The sequence below is a fragment of the Pristiophorus japonicus genome, chromosome 20 (genome assembly GCF_044704955.1).
Source record: "Pristiophorus japonicus isolate sPriJap1 chromosome 20, sPriJap1.hap1, whole genome shotgun sequence".
Lineage (NCBI taxonomy): Eukaryota > Metazoa > Chordata > Chondrichthyes > Pristiophoridae > Pristiophorus > Pristiophorus japonicus.
The window spans coordinates 82,217,121-82,243,385 of record NC_091996.1 but is presented as its reverse complement, the minus strand read 5'-3'; the positions used below and the strand labels follow the sequence as shown (position 1 = coordinate 82,243,385).

The following is a 26,265-nucleotide window of genomic DNA, read 5'->3' as shown; positions in this document are numbered from 1 at the left end:
ATTTGACGCAGAGTTGAACTGCTTACTGCTGTTGCTGGGTGTCTGATAATGCACCATGTTTATTTTGATGTCCTTTGGTCAGTTATCTATTTGCCGGTAGCAGGTAAATGAACAGTTCACCATTACTGTGTCTGCTGATCTAATCTGATTTGGTATTTCAGTCCCCTTGCTTTAGGAAACTCAAATTGTAGAGCAAGACTTGGGGGCTCACGTTTCTCTGCCTAGAATTGTTCCTCTTGCAATCGTCAATCTCAGAGCAGCTGTGAGATGTTCTGCTATTGGAGCATTTGAGTTAGGCGGAGGAGATGTCTGGAGCATAACCCACAGTCGGATAGGATTAGCAGATCCAATGCACTCTCTAGAGGGACCGCGAGCTCAAACTTCACAGTGCCAACCAAAGCTTCAACAACAGTTTGCTACTTCTTGCCTACTTGATAACAGTGGGTTTCAGCAACTGTACACTTGTGGGAATTGTACCTTCCACAATCAATCCTAAAATCAATATTATAGCCCATGGAATAAAAGGGGCGGTGGCAGAGGGATAAGGAATTGGGTTAGTGTCAGAAACCAGAGAGTAGTAGTGAACGGTTGTTTTTTGGACAGGAGGAAGGTATACAGTGGTGTTCCCCAGGGGTCGGTACTGGGACCACTGCTTTTCTTAATATATATTAATGACTTGGACTTGGGTGTACAGGGCACAATGTAAAATTTGCAGATGACACAAAACTTGGAAGTATAGTGAATAGTGAGGAGGATAGTGATAGACTTCAAGAGGACATAGACAGGCTGGTGGAATGGGCGGACATGGGGCAGATGGAATGTAACGCAGAAAAGTGTGGTGATATATTTTGGTAGAAGGAATAAGGAGAGGAAAGGTAAAGTGAAGGGTACAATCCTAAAGCAGGTGCAGGAACAGAAAGACCTGAGGGTATATGTGCATAAATCGTTGAAGGTGGCAGGGCATATTGAGACCACAGTTAAAAAGGCTTACCGGATTCAGCACTTCATGACTGGAGGTATAAAGTTCAAAAGTGTGGAAATTCTGTTGAACCTGTGTAAAACACTATTTCGGCCTCAACTGGAGCATTGTGTCCAATTCTGTGCACCACACTTTAGGAAGGATGTGAAGACCTTAGTTCGACTCCAGAAAAGACTTATGAGAATGATTCCAGGGATGAGGCCTTCAGTTACACTGTAGAAGCTGGGCTTGTTCTCCTCGTAGCAGAGAAGATTGAGAAGAGATTTGGTCGAGCTGTTCAAAATCACAGAGTAAGCAGAGAGAAACTGTTCCCATTGGCAGAGGTCGAGAACCAGAGGACAGAGATTTAAGGGGATTAGCAAAAGAAACAATGGCGACATAAGAAAATTATTTTTCAAACAGTGTGGTCAGGATCTGGAATGCACTCCCTGAAGAAAGGCAAGGATTAATTATGGACAGTCAGCACGGATTTGTTAAGGCAAGATTGTGTTGGACTAACCTGATTTAATTTTTCAAGGGGGTAACCAGGAGGGTCCATGAGGGTAGTGCATACGATTTAGTGTATATGGACTTTAGCAAAGCTTTTGATAAGGTCCCACATGATAGACTCGTCATGAAGGTTAAAGCCTTTGGGATCCAGGGCAAGTGACAAGTTGGATCCAAAATTGGCTCAGAGGTAGGAAGCCAAGGATAATGGCTGAAGGATGTTTTTGTGACTGGAAGGATGTTTCCAGTTGGGTTCCGCGGGGCTCTGTACTGGGTCCCTTGCTTTTTGTGGTATATCAATGATTTAGATTTGAATATAGGGAGAATGATTAATAAGTTTGCAGATGATACTAAAATTGGCTGTGTTGTTGATAATGAAGAAGAAAGTCATGGGCTGCAGGACGATATCAATCTATTGGTCAGGTGGGCAGAGCAGTGGCAAATGGAATTTAATTCGGAGAAGTGTAAGGTGATGCACTTTGGGATGGCTAATAAGGAAAGCGTATACACATTAAGCGGTAGGCCATTTAAAAGTGCAGATGAACAAAGGGACCTTGGAGTGCTTGTCCATTGATCCCTGAAAGTAGCAGGCCAGGTGGATAAAGTGGTTAAGAAGGCATACGGAATGCTTGCCTTTATTGGCCGAGGTATCGAATACAAGAGCAGGGAGGTTATGCTTAAATTGTATAATGCTCTGGTTCGTCCTAAATAATGCATGCAGTTCTGGTCACCATATTATAGGAAGGACGTGATTGGACTAAAGAGGGTGCAGAGGAGATTTACTAGGATGCTGCCTGGAATAGAGAATCTTAGCAATGAGGAAAGTGGATAGGTGGGATTTGTTCTCATTTGAACAGAGGAGGCTGATAGGAGACCTCATTGAGGTGTGCAAAATTTTGAAGGGGCCTGGATATAATGGATAGCAAAGCCTATTTCCCTTGGTGGAGGGGTCAATTACAAGGGGGCATAGGTTTAAGGTGGTTGGTGGAAGGTTTAGAGGGGATTTGAGGCGGGGGGTTGTGGGGGTCTGGAACTCACTGCCTGGAAAAGTGGTGGATGCAGAAACCCTCACCATATTTAAAAGGTGCTTGGATGGCACTTCAAGTGATGTAACCTGCAGGGTTATGGATCTAGAGCTGGTAAGAAGGATTAGTCTGGATAACCTCTTGTTGGCTGGCACAGATACGGTGGTAAGTACTGCAGGGAATAGAATACGGCCAGGGTGATCTCCTGGACTAGTTTCGATCACCTAGATGGGTCGGAGAAGAATTTTCCCAGATTTTTTCCACCAATTGGCCTGGGTTTTAATCTGTTTTTTGCCTCTCCCAGGAGATCACATGGCTTCGGTTGGGGTGGAGTGTAGAATGTTTCGGTGTAAGGGGTGTCGCAGTTGTGTGGGGGGGACTGGTTGGGCCGGGTGCTCTTTACCTGTCCGCCATTGTTCATTGTTCATTGGTTTATATGTAACCTTCAGGGCTGCTGACCGAGGGCCGTGAGTCTCGTTGTCGGCCGGCGCGGACACGATGGGCCAAAATGGTCTCCATCTGCACTGTAAATTTCTATGTGTCTCGGTTTCTAGAATGTGGTGGTGTGTCTTCTTCTAATGTTTGATTCAAGTGAGCAATGTTTTCTATCATTTTATTTTGTACTGAGCGGCCCATGAACTCCTTTGAGCGTGACCTTTTTGTCCGTGGTCAAATTCTGACAACAACAACGACAACCTTTACAATAACAACTTGTACAATAACAACCTATACAACAACTTGTACAACAACAACCTATACAACAACAACTGCAACTGTTTAAAAGCGTATATATACAGTAAGGGCATATTGCCACCCCACCGGTTCAAATCATGAGACAATGAGACAAGGTTCTGTACATATTTAATGTAACTTTTGAATTCTATTCCTCTAGAAATGAACCCCAGTGCATAATTTGCACTTTTATAGCTTTTTTCACCTGCGTTGCTACTTTTAATGATTTGTGTAGACCCCGAGATACCTTTGCCACTCTACCCCACTTCGATTCTTATTTTCCGAGGAGTATGTAGCCTCCATATTCCTCCGAACAAAATGCGCCTTCTGACACGTATGTGTATTGAAATTAATTTCTTATTTACATGCTCATTCTGCAAGTTTGTTTATGGGATAATTCATTAAAAACTTTAATTCCATCATATAAACTCCCTCTCTCAGTCTCTCTCCTTCCCTCCTCCAGTCTCTCTCTCTCTGCTTCCCAAGTCTCTCTATCTCTCCCCTAGTCTCGCACTCCCTCTCTCCCCCAGTCTCTCTCTCTCCCAGTCTCTACCTCTCTCACCCAGTCCCTCCATCTCTCCCCAGTCTCTCTCTCTCCGCCAGTCTCTCTCCCTCTCCACAGTCTCTTCCTCTCTCTCCCCCCCATTCTCAACCTCTCTCCCCAGTCTCTCTCTCTCTCTCCCCAGACTCGCTAACACTTTCTCTCCTGAGACTCCCTCTTTCTCTCTCTCTCTCTCCCAGTTTCTACCTCTCTCACCCAGTCCCTCCATCTCTGCCCAGTCTCTCTCTCTCCCTCAGTCTCTCTCCCTCTCCCCAGTCTCTCCCTCTCTCTTCCCTTCATTTTCACCCTCTCTCCCCAGTCTCTCTCTCTCCACAGACTCGCTAACACTTTCTCTCACCAGTCTCTCTCTCTCTCTCTCACTCTCTCTCTCTCTCACACAGTCTCTCCACAACTCACTCTCTCCCTCCAGTCTCTCTCCATCTGCCCAATTTCGCTCTCCCTGCCTCCAGTCTGTCTCTCCCCCCAGTCTCCCTCAGTCTCTCCCCCAGTCTCTCTCACTCTCTTCCACAGTCTCTATATATCTCTCCCCCATCTCTCTCTATCTTCAGTGTCTCTCTCGCTCGCTCCCCCTGTCTCTCTCACTCTCCCCAGTCTCTCTATCGTGCAGTCTCTCTCACTCTCTTCCACAGTCTCAATATATCTCTCCTCCGTCTCTCTCTAGCTCCAGTATCTCTCTTCCTCGCTCTCCCAGTCTCTCTCACTCTCCCCAGTCTCACTATTCCCCAGTCTCTCTCTCTCTCTCTCTCTCTATCTCTCCCACAATACATATCTCTCTCCAAAATCTCTCTATCTATCTCACAATCTCTCCCAGCCTCTCCACCAGTTTATTTCACTCAGAGAGTGGAATCCCTTGCGGTTCCTGAAAACCTCTGCATCCTGAAAAGATGCCCACTCCACGATGTGTGTACAGGCTATTGCTCCCTGCACCTTGCGGAAGTTTGCAATTCTGGAGAATCTTAGAGCCCTCTCACTCTGTGGCTCCCTGGTCATACGGAAGCCCCTCCTGCATACGTACAGGGCTTCAGTGACCTGTCGAATGCAGCGATGTGTGGCATGCTGAGAAAGTCCACAAATGTCTCCAGCTGTGGCCTGAAAAGAACCTGAGACATAGAATGACAGTGCCGCGGTGACTTTACGTAAACATACGAACATAAGAAATAGGAACAGGAGTAGGCCATGCGGCCTCACGAGCCTGCTCTGCCTTTCAATAAGATCATGGCTAATCTGATCATGGACTCAGCTCCACTTCCCTGCCCGCTCTCCATAACCCCTTATCCCCTTATCGTTTAAGAAACTGTCTATTTCTGTCTTAAATGTATTCAATGTCCCAGCTTCCACAGCTCTCTCAGGCAGCAAATTCCACTGATTTACAACTATCTGAGAAAATACATTTCTCCTCATCTCTGTTTTAAATGGGCGGCCCCTTATTCTAAGATTATTCCCTCTAGTTCTAGTCTCCCCCATCAATGGAAACATCTTGTCAGAATCCACCTTGTCAAGTCTCCTCATAATCTTATACATTTCGATAAGAACACCTCTCATTCTTCTAAATTACAATGAGTAGAGGCCCAATCTGCTGAACCTTTCCTCATAAGTCAACCCCCTCATCCCCGGAATCAACCCAGTGAACCTTCTCTGAACTGCCTCCAAAGCAAGTATATCCTTTTGCAAATATGGAAACAAAAACTACCGCAGTACTCCAGGTGTAGCCACACCAATACCTTGTATAGCTGTAGTAAGACTTCCCTGCTTTTATACTCCATTCCCTTTGCAATAAAGGCCAAGATACCATTGGCCTTCCTGATCAGTTGCTGTACCTGCATACTATCCTTTTGTGTTTCATGCACCAGGAGCCCCCCAGGTCCTGCTGCAATGCTGCACTTTGCAATCTTTCTCCATTTAAATAATAACTTGCCCTTTTATTTTTTCTGTTAAAGTGCATGATCTCACACTTTCCAACATTATACTCCATCTGCCAAATTTTTGCCCACTTACTTCGCCTGTCTATGTCCTTTTGCAGATTTTTGTGTCATCCTCACACATTGCTTTTCCTCCCATCTTTGTATCGTCAGCAAACTTGGTTATGTTACACTCAGTCCCTTCTTCCAAGTCATTAATATAGATTGTAAATAGTTGGGGTCTCAGCACTGATCACTGTGACACCCCATTAGTTACTTGTTGCCAACCAGAGAATGAACCAGTTATCCCAACTCTCTGTTCTCTGTTTGTTAGCCAATCCTTTATCCATGCTAATATATTTCCCCCAACCCCGTGGAATGTTATCGTGTGCAGTCACCTTTCATGTGGCACCTTATCAAATGCCTTCTGAAAGTCCAAATACACCACATCCACTGGTTCCCCTTTAATCACCCTGCTCGTTACATCCTCAAAGAACTCCAGCAAATTTGTCAAACATGGCTTCCCCTTCATAAATCCATGCTGACTCTGCCTGACCGAATTTTGCTTTTCCAAATGTCCTGCTACTGCTTCTTTAATAATGGACTCCAACATTTTCCCGACCACAGATGTCAGGCTAACTGGTCTATAGTTTCCTGCTTTTTGTCTGCCTCCTTTTTTAAATTGGGCTTTACATTTGCAGTTTTCCAATCTGCTGGGACATCCCCAGAATCCAGGGAATTTTGGTAAATTACAACCAATGCATCCTCAATCCCTGCCGCTACTGCTCTTAAGACCCGAGGATGCAATCCAGGGGATTTATCTGCCTTTAGACCCATTATCTTACTGAATACGATATTCATAGGCAGTCCCTCAGGATCGAGGAAGACTTGCTTCCACTCCTGAAGCAAGTTCTTTGGCGGCTGAACAGTCCAATACGAGAGCCACAGACTCTGTCACAGGTGGGGCAGATAGTTGTTGAGGGAAGGGGTGGGTGGGACAGGTTTGCAGCATGCTCTTTCCGCTGTCAGTGCTTGATTTCTGCATGCTCTCGCTGTTGAGTCACGAGGTGCTCAGCGCCCTCTCGAATGCACTTCCTCCACTCAGGGCAGTCTTTGGCCAGGGACTCCCAGGTGTCAGTGGAGATGTTGATCTTTATCAGAGAGGCTTTGAGGGTGTCCTTGTAGCATTTCTGCTGCCCACCTTTGGCTCGTTTGCCGTGAAGGAGCTCCGAGTAGAGCACTTGCTTTGGGTGTCTCGTGTCTGGCATGCGGACTATGCGGCCTGCCCAGCAGAGCTGATCGAGTCTGGTCAGTGCTTCAATGCTGGGGATGTTAGCCTGATTTAGGACGCTGATGTTGGTGCGCCTGTCCTCCCAGCGGATTTGTAGGATCTTGCGGAGGCATCGTTGGTGATATTTCTCCAGCAACTTGAGGTGTCGACTGTACATGGTCCATGTCTCTGTATAAATGTACTTGTAAAGCATGAAAAGCTGTTTTCAGCACACATATTAAGAGAAACCTCATTACAATCGAAGCGATACTTACTGTAAGAATATAAAACTACACAAACTGTTATCAGCACAATTTAACGTCCAACGCGAAAGATAGTCTGCACATGCTCAGTAGTGCACTGAAGTATCATCCTAAATTATGTCTCAAAGTCCGCGGGTGCACAACAACAACAACAACAACAATGTGTGTATATATATAGCACCGTTAACTTCATAAAACGTCCCAAGATGCTTCAAAGAATTGTTATGAAACAAAATTTAACACTAAGTCACATGAGGAGAAATTAGTGGAAATGTCCAAAAGCTTGGTCAAAGAGATAGGTTTTAAGGAGCGTCTTGAAAGAGGAAAGAGAAGTCGCGAGGCGGTGAGGTTTAGGGAGGTATTTTCCAAAGTGTAGGGCCCAGGCAACAAAAGGCACTGTCAACGATGGTTGAGCGATTACAATCGGGGCTGCTCAAAAGGCCAAAATTAGAGGAGCGCAGACATCTCGGATGGTGTGGAGCTGGAGGAGGTTACAGAGATAGGGAGGGGGTGAGGGCCATCGAGGGATTTGTAAAAAAGCATGAGAATTTTAAAAACAATACCATGCTTTACCGGGAGCCAATGTAGGTCAGCAAGCACAGGGGTGATGGGTAAACGAGTGTTGGTGCGAGTTAGGACACCGGGAGCAGAGGTTTGGATGACCTCAAGCTTGTGTAGGGAATTAACTGGGACACCAGCCAGGCGTACATTGGCATAATAAAGTCTACAGATAACAATGACATGGATGAGAGTTTCAGCAACAGAATAACTGAGGCAGGGGCGGAGACGAGCAATGTAACGGTTGTGGAAATAGGTGTTCTTAGTTATGCTGTGGATATGTGGTCTAAAGCTCACTTCAGGTTCAAATATGACACCAAGGTTGCGAACAGTGTGGTTCAGCCTCAAACAGATGTTAGAGAAAGAGTCAATGGCTATGGGACGCAGTTTGTGGCGGGTCCAAAAACAATGGCTTCAGTCTTCCCAATATATAATTGGGAAAATGTTTTTGCTGATCCAGTACTGACAATGTACAATCAGTGGAGGGATTGAGAGAAGCGATGGAGGTAAAGCTGGGTGCCATCAGCGTACATGTGGAAACTGACGCTATGTTTTCGGATGATGTCGTCAAGGGGAAACATGTAGATGAGAAATATGAGGGGACGTTGGATAGAGCCTTGGGGGGCACCAGAGCTAACGATGTGAGAGCAGGAAGTGAAATCATTGCAGGTGATTCTCTGGCTACTATTAGATAGATGAGAATGGAACCAGCCGAGAGCAGTAGCTCCCAGCTGGACGATGGCAGAGAAGTTTTGGAGAAGAATGGAATGGTCAAACATGTCAAAGGCTGCAGCCAGTTCGAGGAGACAGAGGAGGTATAGTTTACCTTTGTTACAATCATTCCAGGTGACATTTGTGTCTTGTGACTGGGGCAGAAATCTGATTGGAGGGATTCAGACATGGAGTTCCGGGGAAGATGGGCACAAATTTGGGAGGCGAGATTTAAGGATTTAGAAGCACCGTGAGGCATCATTTTTGTTCCTACCTAAATGTAAAATCTCACAATAATTTATATTGAACTAATTTGCCTATTACACGCCCATTGTGCAAGTTTTGTACAGGTTGGACCTTCCTTATCTGGAACTCCCTTATCCGGCACCACCCCTCGTCCGGCATGATTCTGGTGGCCGGTGCCACGTCGACACTCAGCCTGCCAGGGCCCACCGACACCCAGCCCGCCGGGGGCCCGCCGACAATCAGCCTGCCGGGGGCATTCCTACACTCAACCCGTCGGGGGTCCACCGACACTCAGCCCGCCGGGGGCATTCCTACACTCAACCCGTCGGGGGTCCACCGACAATCAGCCCACCGGGGGCCCGCCGACAATCAGCCTGCCGGGGGCCCACCGATACTTCCGGCCCGCCCGAGGCACCGACCTCCTCCCGCCCCTCCTCGAGGCAAAGCAGAAGTGTGGCCACGGCCCCATACATTACAACAAATTGCATACACCCAGATGGAGATATAACAGAACCATCACCTGCGCACATGCACCTCACTTTCCTTCCCCCTCTCTTTCGTCTCCCCACCTCTATCCCTTTCCCTTCTCGCTCCATGGCGCTTGGCCGAGGAGCTCCTCAGGCGGTGCCTCATTGCGGGGGATGAAGGCAAATGCGTTGGATGAATGGGTACAGGAGTGGGGGCTGCCAAGTGGGCAATATTCTCTGATGCAGCAGCAGGATCTCGGTCCTTGCTCACATCTGTCGTTCGCAGTGATGGTGCGGAACCTAGGGGTGGAGTGCCGTGCTCAGCGACCACTGGGAGGGCTGTGGCAGCAGTGTTCCTAGCTATCACATCCAGGGACTCCGCCATGCGTGGAATGTACTCGGACTTGGTGGCCAGGTGTCGGGATATGCCTCCAAAGCTTCGATGAGCTGGTCATCAATGTCTACAGTCCTCCCTGACAAATGAACCATCTCTCTACTGTCATGTCACGCTCGTGGAACACACCTGCCGTGTCCAGGAGGCCTCCACGGGGTGGCACCGTCCTGGGGACAAATGGGGTGCCCTGTGGAGAGGTGCTTGTGTGGCCGGTACCTCCAGAGTGGAGGCGGGAATGACCGGAGGACCAATAGATGGCCTTGGGGTGGAATGGGTTCTTGAGCGTGGCGATGCAGGTACTTCGAAGTCCGCGCTCTCATCGGTCGAGAACAGACCCAGCGGATTGATGGGCGACAATTGGAGCTCCTCAGCACCAGGTGTCGTAGGATCGTCCGCCGACTCCTGCCCCACTCCCCCACCTTCTGGCTCCTGTGCTCTTGCCTGGGGCCACGCTGCTGTCTGAGCTTCAAGACACAAATGAATTGTTAGAGGAGAAGGGGGTGCTAGGGTGACAAGGTGAGTCCAGCGCTACACACAGCATATGCACGACAAAAGCACTACCACTCTCAAAATCATCACAGACATCACATTTCAAGACTATCAACACATTGTGGATTGCAATGATTTTCATTAGGCCAGCATTATTTCTATGATACTTTTAGAAATCATCTATCATATATGATTGTTCGGATATGAGTTGGTGTGGCATCTATTGACTTTACATCACGCACTGGTGTCAGCTTAACTCACATGGCATCGCTTCAGGGTCTGCAGATATACCTGTGGCTGTCCGGGGGTGCTTCCCCACGAGTGCTAGCACTCGCTCCTCCTTGTCAGTGATGTCGCTGGGGACTGGTGGCCCCCCACCTGTTCGGCTCTGCATGGACCTCATTATCGATAGCTTCTCCTGTAACAGGTGACAGGACGACATGGCATGAGATCATTGAGTGATATCTTTGGTAGGTACTGTCACAGAGACTGATACAACACATAACCGACATATATAATCATGATTATTATGCTTTTATCATTCTTTACCTAAAGATATACACCGTGACCGCAGGCTTTGAGTAAAACATTGCCGGTAAAAGTGCAAGACCTCACAACTGCTGATAGTCACTTATGACTGTTGCAAATCAAATTATATAATTACAGAAGTACATGTAAATCAATACAATACTTACTCTTGCGGATCCCACATTTGTGGCATTGGTTGTCCTCATGCACCTCGTTGGTCACCGACGAGACCACCTCTGCTATCTCGGTTCATATCCTCTGGTAGGCCTTTGGAGTGGGCTTCCCGTGCCCTCCCTGTGTCAAATCACCCCAGTGTAACTCGGCCTCCTGCAGGAGGGAGGCATTTGCCTCATCTGAGAACCTCCTGGCTTTTTTGCGGCCTCCAATGTGTTCTTCTCCCACCTCACTACTCTCACCAGCGTCAGTCTCCACAGTGGGCTGTGATGCCTCCTCCTCTCTCTCCATTATAGGCCAAATTCGGTCAAATATGTGGCTGATAAAAGTTACTTTTTGTTTGCCGACTTGCTGTGAACCTCTAAAGTCTCCCTCCTTCCTCTCGAAGCAGCCACACCACACCCAGCCACGCCTTCAGTCCCTCTGAGCTCCCCGTCTCCCTGTCTCCTCTTCTGCGCATGTCATGGTGACCCTTGACCTCCTGAATCATGGAAATCGAGCATTGCCATGCCGTTGCTAAGGACGGCCACACTTTACAGCAGAAGGTCAAAAAAATTTTACCGTACCGGCCATTTGATATCGCTCATGGAAACATCTATTTTCAAAAATGTAAACTAGGTGTTTTGAGAATGGTCGAGAAGCCGGCGATCTGAAAACCCTTTTTACCGCCCACGCCAGAAATAACGCCCATTTTTGGGCGATAAGCTCAAACATGGAGGTTCTAGCTCATAGATTCCTTTATCGTCTCGCAGAGGGTGGTGAATCTTTGGAATTCTCTCCCCCAGAGGGCTGCGGAGGCTCAGTCTTTGAGCATATACAAGACAGAGATCGATGGATTTTTCAATATTAAATGAATCAAGGGATATGGGGATACTGCAGGAAGGTGGAGTTGATGTAGAAGATCAGCCTTGATCTTATTGAATGGCGGAGAAGGCTCGAGGGGCCGAATGGCCAACTCCTGCTCCTTATTCATTTGTTCTTATGTTCTTATAATGCCTCGTAATGCCATGGAAATTGTTTGCCTCTCTCTGTTGGAGATGGTCATTGTTTGACACTCGTGTGTTGCAAATGTTACCATAGAATCGTAGCAACTTACAGGACAGAGGTTGCCATTCGACCCGTCGTGCCTGTACAGGCTCTTTGACAGATCAGTCATGTTTAATCTCCCCCCCACCCCACCTCCCTACCCCACCCCCCCACTCCCCCGCGATTGCTTCCGTGTCGTCATAAGTTGCTCGTCAACACACACCTATATCCAAAGGATGTATGAAATTATTCATGGATTTAGCTTTTCAATAGAGCGTTCCAGATCCGAACAAGTTATGAGTGAAAAAATATCTCCTGGTCTCCTCGCTAAATATTTTGCCAATGATTTTACATCTGTGACCTTTGGTTATTGCCCCACTCCAGAGGGATTGGTTTTGCTTTATCTACTCTATCAACACCTCGCATCATCTTGAAAACCTTTATTATGTCACCTCCTGAACTTATCTGTTTAAATGAGCTAAGTCTTAACGTTTCCAACCTCTCCCCATAACTGAAGTCCTCCATTCCTGGTAACATCCTGGTAATCCTCCGCTGTACACTTTCTAAGGTCATTGCATCTTTCCTCAAATGTGTTGCCCAGAATTGTCCAATATACTCCAGGTGAGGCCAAACCAGTTATTTATAAAGTCCTAGCCTGATCTCTTTGCTTTTAAATTCTATGTCACTAATCATAAAAAAGTAATGCATTTATGATAACCACCTTAGCGACTTGCCCTGCCGCCTTTACTTGCTAGTAATGAGACCAAAGCCGGATGCTGTCTGGGACATGCCACAGACGGGAATGTACTGTTTCATTATCTGATAAATTGCGACTGGAGCGGGACACTGTACCATTATCAGTTAACAGCCCCACTGCTGACCGTATGATGGAGAGATAGTCATTGATGAAGTAGCTGAAGATAGCTCGGCCGAGTACACTGCCCTGTGGAACTCTTGCAGCGATATCCTGGATTGAAGATGATTGGCCTATAAAAGCACAAAGTATTAATTTGTGCTAGTTATGACTCCAGCCATTGGTTAACTTTTACAAGAGCTCCTTAGTGCCACACTCGGCCAAATGCTGCCTTGATGCCAAGGACAGTTACTCTCATCTCACTTCTGAACTTGAGGTATTGTGTCCGTGTTTGAACCAAGCATCGGTGAGCAGGTCAGTGGGACACAAGTGCCATTTGATAGCAGTAGCGATGGCTCATTCCATCACTATGCTGATCATTGAGAATAGGCAAATGAGTCCATCATTAGACGGGCTGGATTTGTCCAGCAGTACATCTGTTACTGTTTTGTTGTGTGGTTGTGGGAGTGGATCACCTGGAAACAATTGTGACTTTGACTTCAGCTCAGCCTCGAGTTGATCGAGAGGGGAATAATCCCAGCAACCCACGTTACCGCTGTGTGATCCGAATCAACTTGCATCCACCAGAAACATTCGTCTGTTTGCGAGATTAATTCTCTGATTTATTAAAGTGACTTACTTCAGTGTTGGGAAACGAATCAGATGTCGATCTTCAGTTTTGTGAATGTTTCCGCGTTGAGTGACAGAACAGACCAGGGGCAGATCAATGTGCCTTCTCCTCAACCGCAGTGAACACACGTTAACGCCGGCTTCAGAACAGCCACATCTTAATGTGAAGGTTTCCGCTCATCCTGATGGCAGCTTAGAACGTCCCCATGGAGTACAGTCCATCCCACATCTGAACCTGTCGACTCACCTGTGGGATAGGTAGTGGGGTCCCCAAGTCCTGGGTAATTATTCTACACAGCTGAAGAGATATTCAGCATATTGCTCGGCTGACACTGTGTCATAAATTATCATGGGGTTTGTCCTGCTCAACCGCACCGTCCCCCCAAAAAAATCTGTTTTTTGCGTGTATTCTGTGATTTTATGGCGGAGGAGTGGGGGAATCCAACGTAATTTATTACCAAAGCTTTACTCACAGTCTTGTTATTGTACATCAGTAACTGACCATCTTGGTAAAGCCAAACACTAAACTGAACAGAATGTGGTTGAGTTCTCTGAGGGAGGTGAAGGGAAAGCTGGTCGTTCTCCTCTTCCCTTAGTGTCAGACAGATCCCTCGGCAGGTTAAGCTTTAGTTTAAGGATACACGTTTCCAAACATTTCCTCCTTCATGATTCTGAAATTCCAGGCATGGAATAGATGGGATCCCTAATGATTAGAGCTTGAGTAAAAATGAGTATGTGTGAAACAGAAACAAAGAACAATAGAAAATAGGTACAGGAGTTGTCCATTTAGCCCTTCGAGCCTGCTCTGCCATTCAATAAGATCATGGCTGATCATTCCCTCGGTACCCCTTTCCTGCTTTCTCTCCATACCCCTTGATCCCCTTAGCCATAAGGGCCATATCTAACTCCCTCTTGAATATATCCAATGAACTTGCATCAACAATTCTCTGTGGCAGGGAATTCCACAGGTTAACAGGTGAAAGTTGGATACATGGGATGGGAGATACTTTCTGCAATACAGGGAACATGAGATGGAAGATACTTTCTGCAATCCAGGGAACAGGAGATGCAAGATACTTTCTGCAATCCAGGGTACATGGCATGGGAGATACTTTCTGCAATCCAGGGTACATGGCAGGGATGATACTTTCTGCAATCTAGTGTACATAAGAACATAAGAACATAAGAAATAGGAGCAGGAGTAGGCCATAGGGCCCCTCCAGCCAGCTCTGCCATTTAATACAATCATGACTGATCCGTTCATGGACTCAGGTCCACTTTCCTGCCCATTCCCCATAGCTCCATACTCCCTTATTGGTTAATAGAAACATAGAAACATAGAAAATAGGTGCAGGAGTAGGCCATTCGGCCCTTCGAGTCTGCATCGCCATTCAATGCGTTCATGGCTGAACATGCAACTTCAGTACCCCATTCCTGCTTTCTCGCCATACCCCTTGATCCCCGAGCAGCAAGGACTACATCTGACTCCTTTTTGAATATATTTAGTGAATTGGCCTCAACAACTTTCTGTGGTAGAGAATTCCACAGGTTCACCATCTCTGGGTGAAGAAGTTTCTCCTCATCTCGGTCCTAAATGGCTTACCCCTTATGCTTAGACTGTGACCCCTGGTTCTGGACTTCCCCAACATTGGGAACATTCTTCCTGCATCTAACCTGTCTAAACTCGTCAGAATTTTAAACGTTTCTATGATATCCCCTCTCATTCTTCTGAACTCTAGTGAATACAAGCCCAGTTGATCCAGTCTTTTTTGATATGTCAGTCCCGCCATCCCGGGAATCAGTCTGGTGAGCCTTCGCTGCACTCCCTCAATAGCAAGAATGTCCTTCCTCAAGTGAGGAGACCAAAACTGTACACAATACTCTAGGTGTGGCCTCACCAATGCCCTGTACAACTATAGTAACACCTCCCTGCCCCTGTACTCAAATCCCCTCGCTATGAAGGCCATTTGCTTTTTTAACCGCCTGCTGTACCTGCATGCTAACCTTCAATGACTGATGTACCATGACACCCAGGTCTCGTTGCACCTCTCCTTTTCCTAATCTGTCACCATTCAAATAATAGTCTGTATCTCTGATTTTACCTTCAAAGTGGATAACCTCACATTTATCCACATTAAACTTCATCTGCTATGCATTTGCCCACTCACCTAACCTATCCAAGTCACTCTGCAGGCTCATAGCATCCTCCTCGCAGCTCACACTGCCACCCATCTTCGTGCCATCTGCAAATTTGGAGATACTACATTTAATCCCCTTATCTAAATCATTAATGTACAATGTACACAGCTGAGGCCCCAGCACAGAACCTTGCGGTACCCCACTAGTCACTGCCTGCCATTCTGAAAAGTACCCATTTACTCCTACTCTTTGCTTCCTGGCTGCCAACCAGTTCTCAATCCAAGTCAGCACACTACCCCCAAGCCCATGTGCTTTAACTTTGCACATTAATCTCTTGTGTGGGACCTTGTCGAAAGCCTTCTGAAAGTCCAAATACACCACTTCAACTGGTTCTCCCTTAAGAAACTGTCTAACTCTGTCTTAAATTTATTCAATGACCCAGCTTCCACAGCTCTCTGAGGCAGCGAATTCCACAGATTTACAACACTCTGATAGAAGAAATGCCTCCTCATCTTACTTTTAAATGGGCGTCCCCTTATTCTAAGATTACACCCCCTAGTTCTAGTCTCCCCTATCAGTGGAAACGTCCTCTCTGCATCCACCTTGTCAAGTCCCCTCATAATCATATACATGTTTAGATAAGATCACTTCTCATTCTTCTGAATTCCAATGAATAGAGGCCCAACCTTCTCAACGTTTCCTCATAAGTCAACCCCCTCATCTCCGGAATCAACCTAGTGAACCTTCTCTGAACTGCCTCCAAAGCAAGTATATCCTTTCTTAAATATGGAAACCAAAACTGCACGCAGTATTCCAGGTATGGCCTCACCAATACCCCGTATAACTGTAGCAAAGCATCCCTGCTTTTATACAACATCCTCTTTGCAATAAAAGCCAATAATATTCCATTGGCCTTCCTGATCAAATGCTGGACCTGCATACTTTTGTGTTTCATGCACCAGGACCCCCAGGTCCCGCTGTACTGCAGCACTTTGCAATTTTTCTCCATTTAAATAATAAGTTGCTCTTCGATTTTTTTGTGCCAAAGTGCTTAACCTCACACTTTCCAACATTATACACCATCTGCCAAATTGTGTACATGGGATGGGGAGATATTTCTGCAATCCAAGGTACATGCAATGGGGAGATACTTTCTGCAACCCAGGGTGCATGGAATTGGCAGATACTTTCTGCAATCCAAGTGACATGGAATGGGGAGATACTTACTGCAATCCAAGGTACGTGGAATGGGGAGATACTTTCTGCAATCCAGGGTACATGGGATGGGAAGATATTACTGCAATCCAAGGTACATGGGATGGGAGATACTTTCTGCAATCCAGGGTACATGGAATGTGGAGATACTTTCTGCAATGCAGGGTACATGGAATGGGGAGGTACTTTCTGCAATCCTGGGTGCATAGAAAGGGGAGATACTTTCTGCAATCCAGGGTACATGGGATGGGGAGATATTTTCTGCAATGCAGGGTACATAGAATGGGGAGATACTTTCTGCAATCCACTCCATGAGGATCGGAGCTGGACCAATGTTGCTAACAATTTACATAAATGCATTAGAATCTGAATTCAGAAGTACCATCTCATTATTAGACACAAATTTAGGGGTACAGCTAATGAGCTAAGCCAGAAAGCCAGGTATTGGTTTTCAGACTATAGAGGCAGTGGTATATTCTCAGCACAACTTTAAGTTGGCATCTGTGATTATTACTTTGCTGCTTTAAGTCAGTCTACAATACCCCCATGTTTAGATAATGCTTTGAAGTCTGCATTGGAATAGCGATCAGCGGTCCGGCTCTGAATGGGTTAAGTGTTTGCATCATACTCTTGCCACTTTAATTGGGCTTTCGTTAAGGTATCAGCTGTGGTCACCTTCTTGCCTCTGAGTCAAAAGATTGCGGGTTCAAGTCTCACTGCAGAGACGCCTTCACACAATATTCTCGGCTGATACTTCAGGACAGTACTGAAGGAGTGCCGCACCGTTGAAGGTTCTGTCCTTTGATGAGACGCTTCTTCTCCCTCAGGTGGAAGTAAACAATTCCATGGCACTTGGGCTTAAATGCTGGGGCTAAGATTAAGAAGTTTGCAGATGACACTATAATAGGCTGTGTGGTTGATGCGGAAGAAGAAAGAACAGTGGCAAATGGAATTCAATCCGGATAAATACGAGGTTATGCATTTGGGGAGGTCTAACATGGCAAGGAAATACACATTAAATGTTCCGATACTGGAAAGTGTAGAGGCACAATGCTTGAATTGTACAAAACACTGGTTAGGTCACAGCTGCAGTACTGTGTGCATTTCTAGTCGCCATATTACAGGAAAGATGTGATTGCACTGGAAAGGGTGCAGACGACATTTACAAGAATGTTGACTGGACTGAAGGATTTTGGCTATGAGAAAAGGTTGGAGATGCTGGGTCTGTTTTCTTTGGAACAGAGGAGTCTAAGGGGAGACCTGATTGAGGTGTATAAAATTATGAGGTGTCTGAATAGAGTGGATAGGAAGGACCTGTTTCCATTGGCAGAGGGGTCAACAACCAGGGGACATAAATTTAAAGTAATTGGGAGGGACTTTAGAGGAGATATGAGAGGAAATGTCTTCACTCAGTGGATGGTGGGGCTCTGGAACTCACTGCCTGAAATGATAATGGAGGCAGAAACCCTCACCACATTTAAAAGACACTTGGATGTGCCGTAACCTACAGCGCTATGGACCAAGAGCTGGAAGGTGGAATTCGGCTGGACAGCTCTTGGTCGGCCGGTGCAGACACGATGGGCCAAAATATCCTCCTTCCGTGCTGTAAATTTCTATGAGTCTATGATTCTGTTACAGCTCTATAGTTTTTACACTTCACAGCAAATAATCTACTTTTATTTCTTTTACCTCCCTCTGACTGTTTGAGTGTCTATAGTACACTCCCAGTAGTGTGATTGTCCCTTATTTGTTTTTCAATTCAACCCGTATGACCTCATTTGATGATCCCTCTAACATATCATCCCTTCTCACGGCTGTAATTGTTTCATTAATTAATATTGTGAACACCCCCTCCCTCCTTTTTAACCCCTCTCTATCCCGTATGAAACCCTGTAACCAGGAATGTTGATCTGCCATACCTGCCCTTCTTTCAGCCATATCTCGTAATAGCTATAATATCATACTCCCATTTCTATCTGTGCTCTCAGCTGATCGGCCTTATTCGTTATAATCCTTGCATTGAGGTATATAACATTGAGTATTGCCAAACTCCCTTGTATTCTATTTTCCAGCCCCTGTTTCCTCTGTCTTTCAAATTCATTTTCTACCCACCTGTTGCCCAAATCCTGCTTTGCTTCTCTCCCCACTGAATCTATTCTCTGCTTCCCATCCTCCTGCCAAGCTAGTTTAATCCATCCCCAACAGCACTAGCAAACGAGGATACAGGTCCTGGCTCTGTTCAGCTGCAACCCATCTGGCTTGTACTAGTCCCACTTCCTCCAGAAACAGTCCCAATGCCTCAGGAATCTAAAGCCCTCCAGCAGCAGTAATATCTCCAAGCTTGCAATGCAGCCAAACATGTTGAAGAAGTGTCACAGGCAGCAAACCAGGAAATAGAAATCAGCTTTTATCATTCACTTTTTACAGAGAGTCAAATATAATGATTATGTGCGGTTATAGTAGAAAGTGAAATGTCATTAAAAAAATTAAGAATATTTTTAAAATCTAGTAATTTTTATCATATTAGAGAAATTTGAAATTTCATAAATGTAAAATTAGTTTTCAAGGCCAGAATGATTGTTCAGTATTAGATATTATGCAGAACACCATTAAAACCCCATTTACACCTCATTGAACAAGACTTAACTTCTTACGGGTTTTTTTAAACAGCAATATTTGAGCAGAAAAGGGAATGTTTTTGTCAATTCAATTGATTTCACTGATTGCCAGCAGTGGGGAATTCCACAGCGTAGTCTACGGCGGAGCAGGGAATGACGGACCACAACTCAATGAATTCGGTGTTTATCTGCACATGCAATAAACCCTGCGTTTATTCTTCGTTTCAGAGGGATAAGGACGGCCAACACTGAAAGTCTCACCATCGTTACAACCGCAAAAATCTTGGCCAAAGATTTAAATGAACCAGACAGTGAATTCTATGGAATATCGAACAAAAAGACATGATAACGTTACAAAATATTGGGGCTTCTCATCGAATTAATCTGACCATCATTGCAAGAGGATATTCCACTCCGTTCCTCAACTCCTCCCTGAATTTCCTTTGGGTCACTGCATAAACAAAAGTGTTTGTGCAACAACTCAGGAGCTGGAGCATGAAGCCGATTTCTGTTACAAATGTGGGCAGAGAAACAGAATATCCCACGAAATCCAATCGTCTCCATATAGAACAAACCATAAACACTACCCACAACAGTATGAAATTCCCTGATATAACAAACAGTACAATCATCGATTTCCTTCGGTTCTCCATCTCTGGGTCACTGGGGCTCTCGCCACTGCTCCGACCCCGGAGTCTACTGCGAGCTCTGCTGGACACTAAAATATGTCTGACCGTTAAAGCATTCAACAGTAGAATCAAAAGAAATGGAATAAATGGCGTTAAAACATAATGCATTAATTCAACGACTGTCCAGACCAGTGAGCGAGATACACTGAATGACACGCGGCAAAACCAGGGATTGTTAGAAAGCCAATATTGACTTGTATACAGGAAATACCAGAAAATGTTCTTCAAAGAGCTCAGCACGGTCACTGTTCCTAGAACCACAGCCGCTGTTTGCTCCTTGCAATATTGAGATTTCAGCTTCTGGCAACAAATGGCCACAAATCGATCAAAGGTGAAAGTGACGGTGAACCAGACAGAACAATCTGTAGCGGCATGAAGTAGGACAGCGTGAATGTTACATACTCTAAAGTTCCACACAAATGTGAATAGTTCCCGATAAACTATAGGAATCTGCCTCAGTATCAGATCGATGATCACGACCAATAGATCCGCTGCTGCCATGGCCACCAGGTAGCGAGTGACACATTTGGAGAGACCGCACTTTCCCCGAGACAGGATCACAATCGTCACCATGTTAACTGTGAGCAGGAGGAAAATATGGAAATGATTCACTCAACACCAGGCACTTACGGTACTTTAATTTGTTTCAAGCAAGGTAATGGAGAAGGTCTACAGGGTGGTCTGGACAGAATGGTCTTAAACAGAGTTCTTATAAACAGAGTGTTAAAGTTCGCAATTTAGAGACAATGGGACTTTCGTGCAGAGGGGGAAGTAAGTGTTGCTTTTTGCCTCCCGTTCTTGTAGTGGTTTCTATTGCAGCTCAATATATAATTAATCTACCTATAACTTTAGCTAGATCTAGTAATTAGCTAAAACTATACTATAAGTTAAGTTAGTTAACGACATAAATGTTTATTACTTTAATAAATCAAACAAGGATGTATATGGTTGGCAGTGCAAGTAGTATACAGCAGGTGCAGTATGTCAGAGTTTGTGCAGAGCATCGTGATCCCGGATGACTATGCCTGCAGCAAGTGTCCGCATCTGGAGCGATTTTAGGTCAGAGTTGTTGAACTGGAGTCCGAGGGGCAGACATTGCGAGTCATCAGCGAGCGGGAGATTTATTTGGCCGCTTTGATGCAGGAGGTAGTGACAACCCTCACGTCAGGGAGTAGTACAAGTGTGGTGAGTGGCCAGAGACAAGAGGGTGTTACTGCGATTCAAGTGCAGTCTTGGAGGAGCCACGGGCTCCTTATGAAACGAGTAGAATTTGAATTCGGAGGGAGAGTGCATTTGTCATAGTCCACGTAGCTACAACTAGGAATTATGTTCTGCTGATAGTTTGTGGAGCTAGGATCCAAATTATAATACAGAAAGTCAAAATTAACACTGTCTGGATTTTGAAAAGCGGAGACGGTTTCTGTTTCTACCACACTTGTAGGTAGCCTGCTCCAGAGCCCCACAAGCCTCTGGGTGAAAAGGTTCCCCTGAAGTCCCCTCTAATCCTTCAACCGATGACTTTAAATCTATGCCACCTTTTTATTGACCTCGCTGCGAAGAGAAACAGATCCTTCCTATCCTCATCATCATCCTAGGCAGTCCTTCAGAATCGAGGAAGACTTGTTTCCACTCTAACAATGAGTCCTGAGGTGGCTGAACATTCCAATATGAGAACCACAGTCCCTGTCACAGGTAGGGCAGGTAGTCACTGAAGGAAAGGGTGGGTGGGACTGGTTTGCAGCACGCTCCTTCCACGACCTGCGCTTGATTTCTGCATGCTCTTGGCGATGAGACTCGAGGTGCTCAGCGCCCTCCCGGATGCACTTAGGGCGGTCTTTGGCCAGGGACTCCCAGGTGTCAGTGTCCATGCTATCTAGGCCTCTCATAATTTTATGCACGCAAATTAAGTCTCCCTTCAACCTCCTCTGTTACAAACAGAACAACCAGTGTATCTAATCTTTACTCACAGCCAACATTCTCCAGTGCTAGCAACATCCTCGTAAAGCTCCTCTGTCGCTTGTCCAGTACATCTTTCCTGTAATGTGGGGCTACACATGTACGCAGTACTCTCACTGCAGCCTAACTAGTGTTTCATACATTTCGAGCATAACCTCCCTGCTCTTATATTCTCTTCATCGGCTAAAACAGGAAAGTATCCCATATGCCTTCTTAACTACCATCTCGACTTGTCCTGCTACTGTCAGGAATCTGCAAACATGCACTCAAAGGACCCTCTGTTCCTCGATGGAGAAGTATCACCATCGATGTCTCCTCAAGATCCTGCAACTGCCCTGGGAGGACAGACGCACCAACATCAGTATTCTCGATCAGGCCAACATCCCCAGCATCAAAGCAATGACCACACTTGACCAGTTCCGTTGGGCAGGCCAGATTGGCCGCATGCCCAACACAAGACTCCCAAATCAAGTGCTCTACTCGGAACTCATATCGGGGAAGCAAGCCCCAGGTGGGCAGAGGAAACGTTTGAAGGACACCCTCAAGGCCTCATTGATGAAGTGCAACATCCCCACCAACACCTGCGAATCCCTGGCCAAAGACAACCCGAAGTGGAGGAAGAGCATGCGGGAAGGCCCTGAGCCTAGAGTTGCCGAGAGCATGCAGAAAGCAAGCGCAGGCAGCGGAAGGACGGTGTGGCAAACCAGTCTCCCCGCCCACCCTTTCCTTCAACGACTGTCTGCCCCACCTGTGACAGAGACTGTAATTCCCATATTGGACTGTTCAGCCACCTGAGAACTCACTTTTAGAGTAGAAGCAGGTCTTCCTCACTTTCGAGAGACTGCCTATGATGATGATGTTTCCTCAGTTTTCGCAGTATTTTGCCATTGAAGGTTTATTCCTTTGCCTTGTTAGCCCTCCCCAAATGCATTACCTCACATATCTCTGATTGAATTCCATTCGCCACTATTCTGCCCACCAGCCCATTGATATCTTCCTGCAGTCTACAGCTTTCTTCCTCACTATCAACCACATGGACATATATTGCATCATCTGCAAACTTCATAATCATGACCCCTGACATCGAGCTTTAAATCATTGACATACACAAACACACACAAGAGAGACAGAAAGACCCGTTCGAGATGTCAGGAACCCAAAGGCGTTTACAGCCAACAAAGTATTTTTGAAATGCAGTCGCTGCTGTAATGTGTGGAAATTAATAAAACAACGAACTGGACACACAGACTAAGATATAATATATTGTTAATCTCCAGCCGCCGAGGTTCCAGCTGCAGGTAACAACTTACCCGGGACACCAACTGCTGCCAGGATTGGGTAGTAAATCTTTTCTATATCATTAATCACCCAGAGAATCTTGAGCTTGATCAGAAAACCAAGAGACATCTTTCCCTTTCGGCGTTAACCAATGATTCGATGGTTGGTGTTGTTGCTGGGAGCAATTCTCCAATTGCCACAATGAGAAGATTCCCCTTATTTATAGGAGTGAGAATCTATGCGGTTGGAAAATCGTTTCCCCTGCTGCCTGGATGTAATTGCAGTCACTGAACAAACAGATGATGACAGAAAGTTGCACAACAAGACTTTTAACAACAACAGCAGTGGAATTGCCAATCAGATAAAGGCCCAAAGACAAAGGTAAATGTTGCACCTTCATATATTCAGTCAGGTCTCACAATCTTAAAAAGAATTTCCACAACTGTCTTTTCTTATTTAAAGTGCAAGAAGACAATTGGATGCTCCAGTGTCATTGATCGTAAAGCCTGACAAACGTGTCCTCTTTTCTAGGGGGACAACTGATAAAGAACATTAGCAAAAAAACAAACTTAGGAATTTGAATAATACTGTTCCCAGTAGTCGCTACATCTTCCAGTCCCTGAAGAAAGAAAGAAAGAAAGAAAGAAAGAAAGAAAGAAAGAAAGAAAGAAAGAAAGAAAGAAAGAAAGAAAGAAAGAAAGAAAGATAGATAGATAGATAGATAGATAGATAGATAGATAGATAGATAGATAGATAGATAGATAGATAGATAGATAGATAGATAGATAGATAGATAGATAGATAGATAGATAGATAGATAGATAGATAGATAGATAGATAGAGAGATAGATAGATAGATAGATGGATCACTGTTACAGTGTGGGCACTTCAAATCCCCTGGGAGGACAGATGCACCATCAGTGTTCTCGATCAGGCCAACATCCCCAGCACTGAAGCACTGACCACAATCGACCAGCTTCGTTGGGTGGATCACATTGTCCGCATGCCTGTCATAAGACTCCCAAAGCAAGTGCTCTACTCCAAAATCCTACATGGCAAGTGAGCCCCAGGTGGGCAGAGGAAATGTTTCAAGGACACCTTCAAAGCCTCCTTGATAAAATGCAACATCCCCACCGGCACCTGGGAGTCCCTGACCCAAGACCACCCAAAGTGGAGGAAGAGCATCCGGGAGGGCGCTGAGCACCTCGTTTCATCGTCGAGAGCTTGCAGATAACAAGCACAGGCAGCAGAATGAGCGTGCGGCAAACCAGACTCCTCACCCACCCTTTCCTTCAGCCACTGTCTGTACCACCTGTGACACAGACTGTAATTCCCGTATGTGACTGTTCAGTTACCTAAGAACTCACGTTTAGGGTGGAAGCAAGTCTTCCTCGATTTCGAGGGACTGCCTATGATGATGAAGATGACATCTACAATTTAAAATAACATTTACTAACAGGGACAGGGAATTGAGACCAGCATATCAAGTGTTTGAACTCCACCAACCCACCGCCACATTTCAGGTCATTAACAATATGAGATGGGTGTTATCTCAAGAGGCGTGAATCATTTATAGCCAATTCCTAACTGATGATATTGCGTGTTCCTGATTCCACACTCTGCCCCTCTATCTGTCTTCTGACCGATTGTATCCTATTTTACCCACTTCGAACCCTGAACGACCAAAGCTCGCCTTTCCTAATCTGCTCGTGCATATGCTACTTTGGCTGCAGTGAATCTGTGGTTTGACTAAGTTTATGACCCCAACTTGACCACTTAACCGAGCACTGAGCTATTGCCCAATGAACACAGACAAATGTGAGGTCTTACACTTTGGTAACAATAATGAGAATGTCAAATATTATTTAGAAAATAGGAAGCTAAATGGGGTTGAAGAGCAAAGGGATCTCAGAGTGCCAATACACAAATCACTAAAAGTAGTGAGACACGTCAATAAAGACATAAAATAACCCAAACCAAGCACTCGGATTTATTTCTAGAGGGATAGAATTGAGAAGTAGAGCAGTTATGAGAAACTTCTACTGAACCTTGGCTAGACCACACTTGGAGCACACTGCACAATTCTGGTCACCATGTTATAATAAGGATATCAAGGCACAAGAAAGGGTTCAAAAAGATTTACATGTATGACACCAGAAATGTGAAGTTGCACGTATCAGGAAAGGATGACCACATTGAGTCTCTTTGCACTTAAAAGGAGAAAGCTGAGTGGTGATCTGATGGAGGTCTTTAAAATTATGTGAGATTTTAACAGAGTAGACACAGTGACAGTGTTTACTCTTGTGTAGAAGAGCAAAACCATACGCAATCAATATAAGATAGTCGCCAAGAAATCAAATCGGTAATTATACTGCCTCTGCATATTGTTTCACCCAAAGTGCATCACTTGGCCACATTCACAATTATCCGCATTGAATTTTATCAGCCATGCACCTGTCAATTTCACATATGTCCCCCTGAAGTCTGCTACAATCCTGCTCATCATTTACTAGGTTGGCAGGTTTTGTATTATCCTCAAACTTCAATGTTTTGCATTCCCTATCCTTACGTTCAGGTCATTTATATATAACAAGAAATGGTTTCAATACCAACCCCTGGGGAATCCACTGCATAGTTCAAAAACATCCGTTCACTACTACTGTCTGCCTCCTATCCCTTAGCCAATTACATACCAAGTTACCACCAGTCCTTCAATGCCACGTGCTCCTATTTTCCAATAAGTCTTTTATACACGGCCTTTAAAAATGCCTTTTGAAAGTCCATATATATACAACATCTAAACACTACCTTCATCAACCCTCCCTGTTAGTTCATCAAATACCTCCATTAGGTTCATCAGACATGATTTGCCTGGAACAAATCCATGCTGGTTGTCCCTTATTAACCTCTGCTTCTCTGAATGAGAATTAACTTTGTCCTTGTCAATAGTCTAGTAATTTACTGACCACTGGCAATAGATGAATTGGCCAATAGTTACCAATTTAACCCCTCTTCTTTTTTTAAAAAGGGTTGTAACATTTGCAATTGCCCTGTCCTCTGGCATCACTTCCATATCCAA

At 45.4% G+C, this 26,265-nt stretch overlaps 1 protein-coding gene across 1 annotated transcript; it reads right to left on the bottom strand.

Annotated features, from left to right (window-relative positions):
* Nucleotides 1-19,634: 19,634 nt before the first annotated feature.
* On the bottom strand, nt 19,635-23,315 carry LOC139232983 (probable G-protein coupled receptor 139). Its single transcript, XM_070863481.1, has 2 exons — nt 23,219-23,315; nt 19,635-20,530 (listed from the first exon to the last, which is right to left on the bottom strand). The coding sequence occupies exons 1-2, from the start codon at nt 23,313-23,315 to the stop codon at nt 19,635-19,637; spliced, it is 993 nt and encodes a 330-aa protein (XP_070719582.1).
* Nucleotides 23,316-26,265: the final 2,950 nt, after the last annotated feature.

Coding starts and splice junctions, on each gene's coding strand:
- LOC139232983 (XM_070863481.1), bottom strand. CDS start 23,315: ATGTCTCTTGGTTTTCTGATCAAGCTCAAGATTCTCTGGGTGATTAAT. Junction 20,531..23,218: donor GGCAGCAGTTGGTGTCCCGG/GTAAGTTGTTAC, acceptor TCCTGCTCACAG/TTAACATGGTGACGATTGTG.